Below are 13,430 nucleotides of genomic sequence, written 5' to 3'. Positions count from 1 at the left end.
GATGAATTATTTGGAACTCTAATATGAGCACCACCTACTGTATATATGTGACATATGGCATATTGCTCTGCAGCGAGGGTTTTAAAGGTATATACACTGCTAAGTTGGGACTGGTGCCTAGTAAGCTTCCCTGGTCATTTCTCATCATAAAATACTAAGATCCTAAGGCCGCACATATATGATGAGTTTTTTTACTATGATTTTCCAAAGACATGGAAACATTTTTACCATGTATTCGTAAAATTGCAGCAAAAAAGAAAGAAAGCATCAAAAATACATCATGTGAATATGGCCTCAAGGCAAGGTCAGATGCCACAGTTATTATTTAGTCAGTGCAGTCAAAAAATGTGCAGTAGACGGGCATGCAATAATTGTATACCCAAACATGCTTAGGCCTAATTCATATATCCGTGTTTCACGGACGAGTTCTATCCAGAATTTTCATGGACAGAACACGTACCCATTATAATCTATGCTGCTATTCACATTTTTTTTTGGCAGCATGGATGAAAAGTACCAACACAAGTCTATGGGTCCTTGTACCATTCATGTGTTGTCCGTGTTTGCATGGCAAAGGATAGGCTGTCAGTTCTTACAATCAGTGTTTCATTAGTGCTTTTCACTTCGCTAACTTCACACGACTTTCTAAAAAATTATCAGTTTCATTCAGAGAACTTGGGCAATTTTTTTCTCACTTGTCACCCTTATTCAATTCGTTTTCAATAATTTACAAGCCTATTTACAGATTCCTATGTTAATGAATTGTAATGTATCCATAAAAAAATCAGATTCTATACTGTAGCTTTATATGGTGTTTGATTTTGTTTCTTAAACAGCCATAGACTTGAATGGGTGAGTCTCATCCAATTTACTGAAGAAACTAGCGCATGTTGAGATTTTTTTCACATGCAGTGCCTAACATTTTTCATGTAAGTGAAAAAAAATCACTCATCTGCCCTTTCCAAACAATTTGTGCCAGAATGCTAGCATATGACTGTTGCAAATATCCCAAAATGTTTACACTACACGTAATTGCAGAGAAATTTTGCGACTTTTGGTATTTTTTTCACCAACTGTTATCTTTTGACAAGTGGGCATGGCTTAGCAAGAGTTGGATTGGACTAGAACGACAAATTCATTATCAATTTAATTTAGTGTATTTTTCCTCCAGAGGAGTCTGAATCAATACTAGTCTTGAATCAGTGCCATGGTTTTTTGTTTGTTTCTTTTTTAAAAAAGCTGTGTGTAAAATCCCTCGCACTTGGGTCGCCCTCGCACACCCAGGGCAGCGGGGTAATCGGTACCAGGCCGGTGTCAAGGCAGGAATGTGTCACAGCAGCGGTGACCCGGTCCGTGGCCCTGGGTGCCCAATATCAATGGCGGTGATGTTAATGGTGTTAGAGTTTATATGAATAGTTTGTGACGCCACCCGTGGTGTTTGTCAAGTAAGGTGGTAAGCCAACGCTGCATACAGATCCGCTGGGACTGATGGTGTGGTGCAGCAGAGATGATATAGCTCCCCACTGGTGGAGCTGTAGTCCCAGGGCAGTGTAGGTGCAATGGATGAGGAGAGGCGCAGAATGGTATGGATGATGTTACCCAGATGTAGCGGTGCTGGAATAACTGGAGGACACCAGAGTATGCGGTTCCAAGCTTTACTCACTGTTTGCAGTTCACACAACTGCCTGCCTCCGTACTGTGTTCTCCAGGTCAGGGCTCCAGCCAACTTCCAGGCAGGATAGGATTCTCCCTTCCACACTCCGCCAACATGTACCTTACTGAACGACTCCTCCAATGCGCCTTTAGGTGCGAAGCACTCCAGTACTTAGTTACCCTGGAATGCCTCTCTCTAGGTGTTCCTAGTCTTTACTTGTATGACAGACAGCTGTAGCCTGCTTCGGGGACTCCTCACTGCATCCCAGCTCTCTATTGAGTTGCTGTCCCAAGTCTATGATGGGAGCAAGGCGTTAGCGGCTCACTACTACTCCGGTGTCTGTTGCCGGACATAAAGATCCAATCAACCTCGGGGAACGGGCCCCGGCCTTTGCGCTCTCTGGACTTGAAGGGTTCTCTCTCTTTCTCAACCTGCTTCCCACCGTCCTTCTATTCTCCTTCATTCCGATCTGTTCCTTCTCTCTTATGGAAGGTTAGGTTATCAATCTTATCAGTCTCTTTCTCTGGTCTTTCTCGTGCCAGCAGCCCAGATCACTGGGACCTGCTGCAGCACGTCCCTCAGACACCCATCTTCTCTCTCCTCTAACCAACTAACCAACAACTTTCACTCTCCCCACTCTTTTGCATCATCTTACTCCACCCGCCTCCCAGCACATCTCATGTTACGAAGCAGGGTTCCACGAGGCGTGCTCTGCTAACCCCCAGCATAAAGCTGTTAGGTGGCCCCACTGAACTATCCTGTGTGTGGAATGCAGGTGTGGAGCGTAGTCCGGAGTTCCCACCTTACCTGGATGGTGGGGCACTACACCTTAGGAAAAGGTGCAGTACCTCTGTGGCGACTGAAGCCTCAGGGGCGCCACACACTCAGACTAAATTTTTTACCCTCCCCATAAAAAGAACAAACAAACCAAACAGGCCAATTTTCATCTGTGTGCTGGATCAGGTTTTCATCAGGGTTTGGTTAGAGAGACAGTTCTACTGTTCAGTCATGCTTTTGCAGTACTGCATAAGTGCTTTGATCATTGTCTTGCCAGTATTACCCACTTTTTTTGAGATTCACCTCATGGACAAAAGTCATTTCACTGTTGTAATTCAGAATTTGTTGATCCAACAATGATGGTAAGCTGTCTTGGCATAAATACAGAAAAACAGGCCCAAACTATCATACTATCACCGTGTTTCACAGAAGTATGATGTTTTTATGCTGTACTGCAGTGTTTTCCTTTCTCCAAAAAAAGGAATCAGGTTTAAACCAAAAAGCCCTATTTTGGTCTCAAAATATACCCAAAATAGACTTCTGGTTTTCCTGGTGCTCTTTAGCAAATGGCAAATGGACAGTAATCTTATTTTTGGAGGGCAGTGGCCTTCTCTGTTAGGAGTGGCAGAAGACACTAAATAAAAAATAAAGTGCCTTCGCCACCCGGGGTCCACCGTGCGGTGGATGGAAAAACCGCTGCTAGAGAGGCAGAGCACAAGGCGGTAATGCGCACAAGGGTTAGACGGCACCCAGTGCACAAAAGCAAGCTCTGTTTTACTCACAGAGCTGCAGGCAAATAAACTCAAATTAAACACTGAGTCTGTTCAGAGTCACAGACACACAGCGATACAGTCGCGGTATTCGCGGTCACAGGAGTAGCCTTAAACAGTGGGACTACTCTGTCTAGACCTACCATCAAACAAGGTGCGAAGCGTCGCAACCGCGGACGCAGAGAAAGCTGCAACTGCAGCGCGGCAAGAACTGTGCCGATGGCAAGGCGCTGCAATAACGCTGGCGCAATGCAGACGCTAAACTGCTGAGCAAGAAGGAGCATATGCGTGCTGGCGCTAGCGCTGCTACTGGCTGAACCCAAACACTCACACAATCGTATTATCAGAGGGAAGAGTTTTTTTAATAAGTCAGTCACCAGTCCAACATCCATCACCATACATACAGCAGCAAGTATGAAATACTAGCGCATGGCGGCCATGCGCGCTTTTTATACCAAACGGGACCTTCCGGAAGTCTCCAAGGCTCCAGGAGGAGCCAATAGGATTAGACACAGGACCTGAGCATGTGACTCCCGAACTCCAATGGGAGCTCGTCCCATGAGCATGCTCAGTGGAGGGAACAGAGGACTTAGCCTCTGGAGAGAGTTGCCGCAAGGCACTCTCCTCTGCAATCTCCTCTACCGCAGATGAAACGCAGGAGACTGCAGCATGTAAGGGTCTAGATTTCATCATAGGGAAGGAAGAAATCAGACTCCTAACATTCTCCTTGCAATCCATTCATGCACACTATTATTATTTAGTGTTCTTCTGCTGTTGGACTCATGAACATTAACACTGGCAAATGTAAGGCCTTTAATTGCTTAGAGGCTACCTTGGGTTCTTTTGGATCTTGCGTGCTACCGTCGACCATTCCTTAGGAGGGTTATAATGGTTTTTAATTTCCTCCACAGGTACAATATCTGTCTTACAGTGGTTTGGTGGCATTCAAACTCTTTAGAAATGGGTTTTTAACCTTTTACAGTCTGACGAGCATCAACAAATCTTCTTCTTAGGTCCTTAGAAATCTCCATTGTCAGTGCCATGAAACACGTTGAACCTGATTCTTCAAGAGCGGCATTTTTTGCACTGGTCTTGATGAGGGGATGAAAAGGAATTTGAGGCACCCGACTCATTTCATTAAGAGGAGCATGCCTCCTAATGAATCAGGGGAGGTGGGAATACCTGAATCCAGTAGGGGAGGTGGGAGTATCTGAATCCAGTAAGATTGTAGCATAAGGTATGCCACAGTTCCTCATAAATTTGATGAGTGGGGATTATGAAGCAACTTTATGCCCAGATCCACTTACTTTGTAGGAGCTGGGCAAGAAAGCCATGAAAATACCAAAAGTTGCAAAAATTCTTCTACAAACTCACGTTGCGAAAACAATTTGAAGCTTTTTACGCCATTTTTCTGATGAAAAAGCTTTGATGAATTGAGGCCTTAATACCTAAGTATGTGTTTTGAAGATCAGACTTTGATAGAAAAATATTCTTTAAATAAGGCCTCATTCACATGTCCAATTTTTGCTTATGATTGCTATCCATGGTTTTCACGGATAACACTAGTACCCATGATATTGTATGGAACATGTCCGATTTTTTTTCCTCTGACCGAGTGGTCCGCTGCAAATATCAGAGACATGTCTGATTTTGATCCAAGGGTTGGATCAAAATCGGCATTTCAAGACAATGGGTCCCAGAAAAAAAATCAGATCATACTCTGACGATATCGGTCCGATTTTCAGGGACTCTCAGAATGGAGAATGTGGAGAATTGTTTCTTGTATTTCTCCACATATTGGAATGGATGACACTCGTACCACACTCTGATCAAACTTTGATCAAGGTCTCATTAGAATAATTGGTTTGATTTTTTTTTTGTACATGAAAAAATCAAACTTGTGAATGAGGCCTAAAACAGGCTGCCCTGTTTGTCATCCCACTGATAGAAAACAACAGACTTTAATTTCACCTTCAAATTACCTGCTAATCTTAAAGATTCACATATTTTTGACACTCATAGAAATGGGATATTGGACCATTTTCTCTATATCTAGATTTGATGTAGTTTCAGGTCAAATGTATGCAGAAATATTGAAAATTCTGAAGCAAAAAAAATTTGAAAAGCTTCTCCTACCCATTATAATGTTAAACTCAAACACACATGTTGTACACAGATGGCATCTGCGTTCTGTCCGTGACTGTAATAGAACCATAGATTTGTATGGATGATTTTGATCTATAAATTGGATCAAAAAATGGACTTATGCTCGTGATTTTTTTTTTGCAAACACACAATACCACAAACTAGAATAGGTACGTTTTCTACCCTTGAAAAATACCATAGAATACATACAGTAAGTGGAAAATGGATGTCTTGGCTTTGCAATGTCTATTCACATCTAAAATCAAGTATATTCTGCCTTTGTATTACATCAGTGATTTAGTTATTGATTTCCGTTGCTTCCCACAAACTAGTACCGTCTCCCATCTTGTAAGAATGCCCCTCTGTGCATGATTGACATTATTTGCAAGAGCAACATCACTGTGTGTTCCATGTAAATCTCCTACATACACAATGATACTGGAGGTACGCTCTCCAACTTCACCAGTGCACAGCGCATGCCAGGGTTGCCAGCCATCCAGAAAGTCCTGGACAGTCCATAAAAATAGGGAATGTTCTGCCCTGTCACTAAAAAATGGAAGGCGTCTGTGATTTTTTTTTTTACGCTCGTATACAGATTATTTTGACTGTAATTATCTTCACTTTACAAAGAATGGAGCTGATGTCAGAATTATGGGCTCTAGATATGGATCACTTATCATAAGGATTTATTACAGTCATCCAATGTGTCTGTAAACTTTATTGCATGTCTGTGGTTTTTTTGATAAGCCATCCAGAAAAAATAAAAAGTCAAGTTGGCAACCATGGCGCATGCCCAGGGAGGCTGGATGTCAAGATTTACAAGGAGCCAACAGTGACGTCACTCTTGCAGGTCATGTCTATTTCAAATAGAGGGGCACATTTACAAGTTGGGGGGCAGCACTAGTGCGAGGGAATCAACGTCCCGCTGGACATATATGTAATAATAGTGCAGACTAAAGCTAGATTTTAGAAGAGATATTGCAAAGCCACAAGAAGTAGAGACATGAAAAGCCTGGAAATGACTGAAACACAGATGTTGATGTCCAGATGTCCAACAAATCCAATTCACACAATGCAGCAGAAAATTGAGGGGTTTTAACACAAGCTGTGATCTTGGCCCATCGTCTGCGCTCTCGTGGCAGTTGTACAAGGTTACTTTACCTCAGAATTAATTAGGTTTCTACGTTTTCAGCAACATATCGCTATATGTAAATGGACAGTTCAGTCTTTCTGAAAATATTGAACAAGCAAGGTGCAGGCACCATTAATCTGCTCTGATATTGACTCTTTGTATAGACATATATGGCTATCCTGTGTATTGGATTTAGCCACGTGATGTGGAATGGAGAGTGATGTTAAATCCATACATGTCACAGTTTATAGTGAATTAACGTGAAAATTGACCTATCGGCAAATGTGTATGAACTTTATTAACATCACACGCCTAAACTGTGCCGGGAAGAATGGCATCCAGGCGTTCACAGCACACAGGACACTCCAGTTCCTTTCAGCCCACAATAGCCATCTGGGATTTTCTGCAGATATTGCTGGTGGTAATCCTCGGCATAATAAAACTCTGGAACGGGGAGGATCTCAGTGGTGATGGTTCCCAAGTTACAATGTTTAAGCTCCTGTGGACAGAAGACAGGAATCATGGTATGTATATATCTGCACCTTGCTTTCTGTTCCATCACAATTGTAGCTGCGTGGTCTTTACTGATGTTATGCAGCACAACAGTCAGCAACATGGGGCTGAAACTATACCTACATTTTATGGGCAAGATTTTTTCCATCTATTTGCTGGGCAATTTTACCTGAAAATATGCTCGTTAATGACCACACAGCTTTGTGGGGAAAATCAACCTCAGGGCAGTTTCACATGTCCAGATAATTCCGGTACCGGAGCTATCCGTGTCCGTGTGCATACGGAGGTCATCCGTGTGCTATCCGTATGTCCTTGTGTACCATCCGTGTGCTGTCCATATGCTGTCCGTGTCTTTGAAAAATTATTTTTAATGTTAACCCTTTGACTTTTAAAAATGCACACGGATCGCACACGGACAGCATCCGTGTGCGGTACGTGTTTACACGGACCCATTGACTTGTATGGGTCCGTGTGATCCGTGTTGTTGCACAAAAATGGACATGTCAGCGTGTTTTGCACACAGACACACGGTCCGTGAAAACACGCTGACATGTGCATAGACACATTCATGAGAATGTGCCTACGTGTGTCAGTGTCTCCGGTACATGAGAAAACTGTCACTACACGTACTGGAGACACTGACATGTGAAACTGCCCTCATACATGGTTTTGGCTGGCTTTGGGCTCGTTTAGATTACCTGATCCCCTGGTCAGTCATTTAGTGGCCTATTCGAACAGACATTATGCATCTCTTTTGCGCACTCAGCAATTAGTAATAGGCTGTTCTGTGTACATGATCTGTCATTGTTCTCAGTAGCACATGTACTGTTTACACAGGACAATGTGCTGCCGAGAACAATCAATTTTTTTTTTATAACTAAGCTTTAATATAATTTAATCTGACAAGTGTTTTGCTTGTTAGTCAGGTAATTGGCAGCATGTTTTCAGTGCACGATTATCTATATAGTAACAATCCGAGGAACGCTTGAATTGTACCCTTACATGTGTAAGTAAAGTTATCATCCTTTATCTGAAGGCACCTATTTATTACTATGTGTTAGTAAATCTCATTGAAGAGTCTGTATATGTATTGCAGTCATAAAGTACAATAATTTGGGCTGTAGGGTGGCACTGTGGGCAGCATGTGCCAGGTCTTATCCCATGTGTCTGATGATATGCTCGCAGTTTTTATCAGAACTTTTGGGGCTGTGTATGGTGTTTCCTGAAGTCTGGGAGCATTTCTGTAGCACACACCAGAAGGCGTGTTGTACATATGCCAGAACACGTTGTGAGTTATGTTTAGAAGCTCTTGGTGTACTATGGTTGTGTTGTAATAGCATGAAGTGAACTATGTGCAGCTGTAATTTATCATGGAGCCAACATATTCCATAGAGATGTACAGAGTATACACTATGTTTGCCTCTGAATCCATTGGGCTTACAATTTAGTGTCAAATTTGCAAAAGATAATAAGGATAGTAAACTCGAGCATGCTCTTATGAATCAATGACAATTTTCAAGGGTTTTCACAATTAGAGAGTGTGCTGACATCAGGAAAATAAAACCGGTTAGGTGATATGGTTGAGCACTTCAGGTGATATTAACAACACCATTGTTTGTGGTTTTGTTGCTTTTTTGTGGCAGCCTGTAAACCATTATTTGACGTATCGTATTTGCTAAGTAGGTATCTCTGCACATTGCCAAGTGTGTGTAGGGCAATATTGTAGCTAAATGCAGACTAGTTTGATTTCTTTACCCTATTCATGAGTGCCCTCTGCTGGTTGCAGGCCAGTATGACAATGAAGCAATCCATTGGCATTCTAATTTATGGAATGTTACTTGGGAGTTGGAATTTAATTCTGTTGAATATTTACCTTTTGGTAGTTTTCTATTGACTGAAGAGCTGCTTCCCTCTGTTGATCGCCGTAGGTGAATATCACAGAGCGGTACTGAGTACCTATGTCCTTTCCTTGCTTCATTCCTGCATTGACAGATGGAGTGATACTTTTATGGGGAGGGATTATATTGTCATAGTTATACTTACTTCTTATCACAGTCTAGTAAGAAATCTCTAACCTGCTCTAAAATTAGGATCACAGCATGCTCTGCCAGATAGTAGTGCCAAAACACTTCAGGACAGGGGTCTGTGTACACTGCGTGCAGAATTATTAGGCAAGCTGTATTTGAGAGGATTCTTTTTATTATTGCACAACTATGTTCTCAATCAACCCAAAAGACTCATAGATATCAAAGCTTAATATTTTTGGAAGTTGGAGTGGGTTTTTTTTTACATTTGGCTATCTTAGGAGGATATCTGTGTGTGCAGGTAACTATTACTGTCCAGAATTATTAGGCAACTTAATAAAAACCAAATATATACCCATCTCACTTGTTTATTTTCACCAGGTAACAACACAAAATTTAGAAATAAACATTTCTGACATTCAAAAACAAAAAATAAATAATCAGTGACTAATATAGCCACCTTTCTTTACGATGACACTCAAAAGCCTTCCATCCATAGATTCTGTCAGTTGCTTGATCTGTTTACGACCAACATTGCGTGCAGCAGACACCACGACCTCCCAGACACTGTTCGGAGAGGTGTACTGTTTTCCCTCCCAGTAGATCTCACATTTTATGAAGGACTTCAGATCAGGTGAACAAGGGGGCCATGTCATTATTTCTTCTTTTAGACCTTTATTGGCCAGCCACGCTGTGGAGTATTTGGATGCATGTGATGGACATTGTCCTGCATGAAAATCATGTTTTTCTTGAACGATACCGACTTCTTCCTGTACCACTGCTTGAAGAAGGTGTCTTCCAGAAACTGGCAGTAGGTCTGGGAGTGGAGCTTCACTCCATCCTCAACCCGAAAAGGTCCCACAAGTTCATCTTTGATGATACCAGCCCATACCAGTACCCCACCTCCACCTTGCTGGCGTCTGAGTCGGAGTGGAGCTCTCTCCCCTTTACTGATCAAGCCTCGGGCCCATCCATCTGGCCCATCAAGAGTCACTCTCATTTCATCAGTCCATAAAACCTTAGAAAAATCAGTCTTAAGATATTTCTTGGCCCAGTCTTGATGTTTTACCTTATGTTTCTTGTTCAAAGGTGGTCTTTTTCAGCCTTCCTTACCTTGGCCATGTCTCTGAGTATGGCACACCTTGTGCTTTTTGATACTCCAGTAACGTTGCAGCTCTGAAATATGGCAAAAATGATGGCAAATGGCATCTTGGCAGCATCACGCTTGATTTTCCTCAATTCATGGTCTGTTATTTTGCACATTTTATTATCAACATGCTTCTTGCGACCCTGTTGACTATATGCCATGAAACGCTTGATTGTTCGGTGATCGCGCTTCAAAAGTTTGGCAAGTTCAAGACTGCTGCATTCCTCTGCAAGACATGTTACAATTTTTGACTTTTCAGAGTCCGTCAAATCTCTCTTCTGACCCATTTTGCCAAAGGAAAGGAAGTTGCCTAATAATTAAGCACACCTTATATACAATTGTGGCCAAAAGTATTGACACCCCTGCAATTCTGTCAGATAATACTCAGTTTCTTCCTGAAAATGATTGCAAACACAAATTCTTTGTTATTATTATCTTCATTTAATTTGTCTTAAATGAAAAAACACAAAAAGAATTGTCCTAAAGCCAAATTGGATATAATTCCACACCAAACATAAAAAAGGTGGACAAAAGTATTGGCACTGTTGGAAAAATCATGTGATGCTTCTCTAATTTGTGTAATTAACAGCACCTGTAACTTACCTGTGGCACCTAACAGGTGTTGGCAATAACTAAATCACACTTCCAGCCAGTTGACATGGATTAAAGTGGACTCAACCTCTGTCCTGTGTCCTTGTGTGTACCACATTGAGCATGGAGAAAAGAAAGAAGACCAAAGAACTGTCTGAGGACTTGAGAGACCAAATTGTGAGGAAGCATGAGCAATCTCAAGGCTACAAGTCCATCTCCAAAGACCTGAATGTTCCTGTGTCTACCGTGCGCAGTGTCACCAAGAAGTTTAAATCCCATGGCACTGTGGCTAACCTCCCTAGATGTGGACGGAAAAGAAAAATTGACAAGAGATTTCAACGCAAGATTGTGCGGATGTTGGATAAAGAACCTCGACTAACATCCAAACAAGTTCAAGCTGCCCTGCAGTCCGAGGGTACAACAGTGTTAACCCGTACTATCCGGCGGCGTCTGAATGAAAAGGGACTGTATGGTAGGAGACCAAGGAAGACCCCACTTCTTACCCTGAGACATAAAAAAGCCAGGCTGGAGTTTGCCAAAACTTACCTGAAAAAGCCTAAAACGTTTTGGAAGAATGTTCTCTGGTCAGATGAGACAAAAGTAGAGCTTTTTGGGCAAAGGCATCAAAATAGAGTTTACAGGAGAAAAAAAAGAGGCATTCAAAGAAAAAACACGGTCCCTACAGTCAAACATGATGGAGGTTCCCTGATGTTTTGGGGTTGCTTTGCTGCCTCTGGCACTGGACTGCTTGACCGTGTGCATGGCATTATGAAGTCTGAAGACTACCAACAAATTTTGCAGCATAATGTAGGGTCCAGTGTGAGAAAGCTGGGTCTCCCTCAGAGGTCATGGGTCTTCCAGCAGGACAATCACCCAAAACACACTTCAAAAAGCACTAGAAAATGGTTTGAGAGAAAGCACTGGAGGTGCTAAGGTGGCCAGCAATGAGTCCAGACCTGAATCCCATAGAACACATGTGGAGAGATCTAAAAATGGCAGTTTGGAGAAGGCACCCTTCTAATATCAGGGACCTGGAGCAGTTTGCCAAAGAAGAATGGTCTAAAATTCCAGCAGAGCATTGTAAGAAACTCATTGATGGTTACCGGAAGCGGTTGGTGGCAGTTATTTTGGCTAAAGGTTATGCAACCAAGTATTAGGCTGAGGGTGCCAATACTTTTGTCTGGCCCATTTTTGGAGTTTTGTGTGAAATGGTCAATGTTTTGCTTTTTGCTTCATTCTCGTTTGTGTTTTTCATTTAAGACAAATTAAATGAAGATAATAATACCAAAGAATTTGTGATTGCAATCATTTTCAGGAAGAAACTGAGTATTTTCTGACTAAATTGCAGGGGTGTCAATACTTTTGGCCACAACTGTAGGGTGTTGATGTCATTAGACCACACCCATCCTCATTACAGAGATGCAAATCACCTGATTTACATAATTGGCAGTTGGCTTTCAAGCCTATACAGCTTGGAGTAGGAGAACATGTATAAAAAGGATGATGTGATCAAAATACAAATTTGCCTAATAATTCTGCACACAGTGTACATCAGTTGTTTAACTACGTGTCCCTTTTATATTTCACCTATGACATATTCAGGTAAAATTAGGCTTCACATGGTTAGAATAGATGGTACAGGATCATTAATGTGAATTGGATTGGGTTAACCCCTTTACGACCAGAGGTATTTTCGCTCCCCTTATTCCCACAGCCAGAACTTTTTTATTTTGCAGTCAATATGGTCATATAAGGGCTTGTTTTTTTGCGGGACGAGTTCTACTTGTGAATGGCACCATTGGTTTTAATATTGTGCACTTGAAAACAAGAAAAAAATTCCAAGTGTGGTGAAGTTCCACAGTTGTTTTTTTTTTTTTTTTCCATGTTCACTAAATGCGAAAACTGACCTGCCATTATGATTCTCCAGGTCATTACGAGTTTATAGCCACCAAACATGTGTAGGTTCTTTTTCATTTAAATTGTGAAAAAAAATCCAGAGTTTGGTTAAAAAAAAAGTGCCATTTTCCAAGACCTGTAGCGTCTCTATTTTTCGTGATCTGGGGCTGGGTGAGAGCTTATTTTTTGGTGCAGATACGATCTTTTCATCCTCCATTATTGCATTTTATTGCAATGTAGCGGCGACCAAAAAAAAAACCGTAATTCTGATGTTTTTAATTTTTTTCCTCATTATGGCGTTTAGCAAGCGGGTTAATTATTTTTTATATTGATAGATCGGGTGATACTGATTCTGAACCCGGCAATACCAAATATGTGTATATTTGATTTTTTTATTTTATTTTGAATGGGGTGAATGGGGGGTGATTTGTACTTTTTTTTAAAATATTTTTTCAATATTTTGAAAAAAAATTTTTTTTTTTACTTTTTGCATGCTGCAATAGTCTCCATGGGAGACTAGAAGCTGCAGTACTTTGATCTCCTCTGCTACACACAGGCGGTGATCAGATGTCCTGTGTGTAGCAGAAATGCCCACTTGCCAACCATCCGGCAATGACAACCAATGCCAAGCTCTGGTTGTCATGCCAACACATCGGTGACCAGCTATCATGTGATGGAGTCACCGATGGGCGGGATTTACGGCGCGCTGCCAGTAAGCACAAGTTAAGTGCCGCGGTTGGATCACAATTCTACCTGCACCTGTTGCGGGCACATGTCAGTT

General features: G+C 41.7%; 1 protein-coding gene across 1 annotated transcript in view; it reads right to left on the bottom strand.

The window, feature by feature from the left end:
- Positions 1–6,751: 6,751 nt before the first annotated feature.
- The window catches only part of LOC141076847 (peptide methionine sulfoxide reductase MsrA-like), a 36,952-nt gene continuing 30,273 nt past the window's right edge, over positions 6,752–13,430 (bottom strand). Inside the window, exons 5-6 of the mRNA XM_073564139.1 lie at positions 8,865–8,971; positions 6,752–6,977 (exon numbers count right to left, since the gene is read on the bottom strand). Of these exons, the coding sequence (XP_073420240.1) occupies positions 6,825–6,977; positions 8,865–8,971 (260 nt within the window). The 3' untranslated portion in view covers positions 6,752–6,824. The remainder of the gene's footprint in view (positions 6,978–8,864; positions 8,972–13,430) is intronic.

Source organism: Dendrobates tinctorius, unplaced genomic scaffold (assembly GCF_039654945.1).
Source record: "Dendrobates tinctorius isolate UK_male_01 unplaced genomic scaffold, ASM3965494v1 ptg000015l, whole genome shotgun sequence".
In the NCBI taxonomy this organism is placed as follows: Eukaryota; Metazoa; Chordata; class Amphibia; order Anura; family Dendrobatidae; genus Dendrobates; species Dendrobates tinctorius.
The sequence above is the reverse complement of the archived record's forward strand: the minus strand, read 5'-3'. Positions and strand labels throughout refer to the sequence as shown.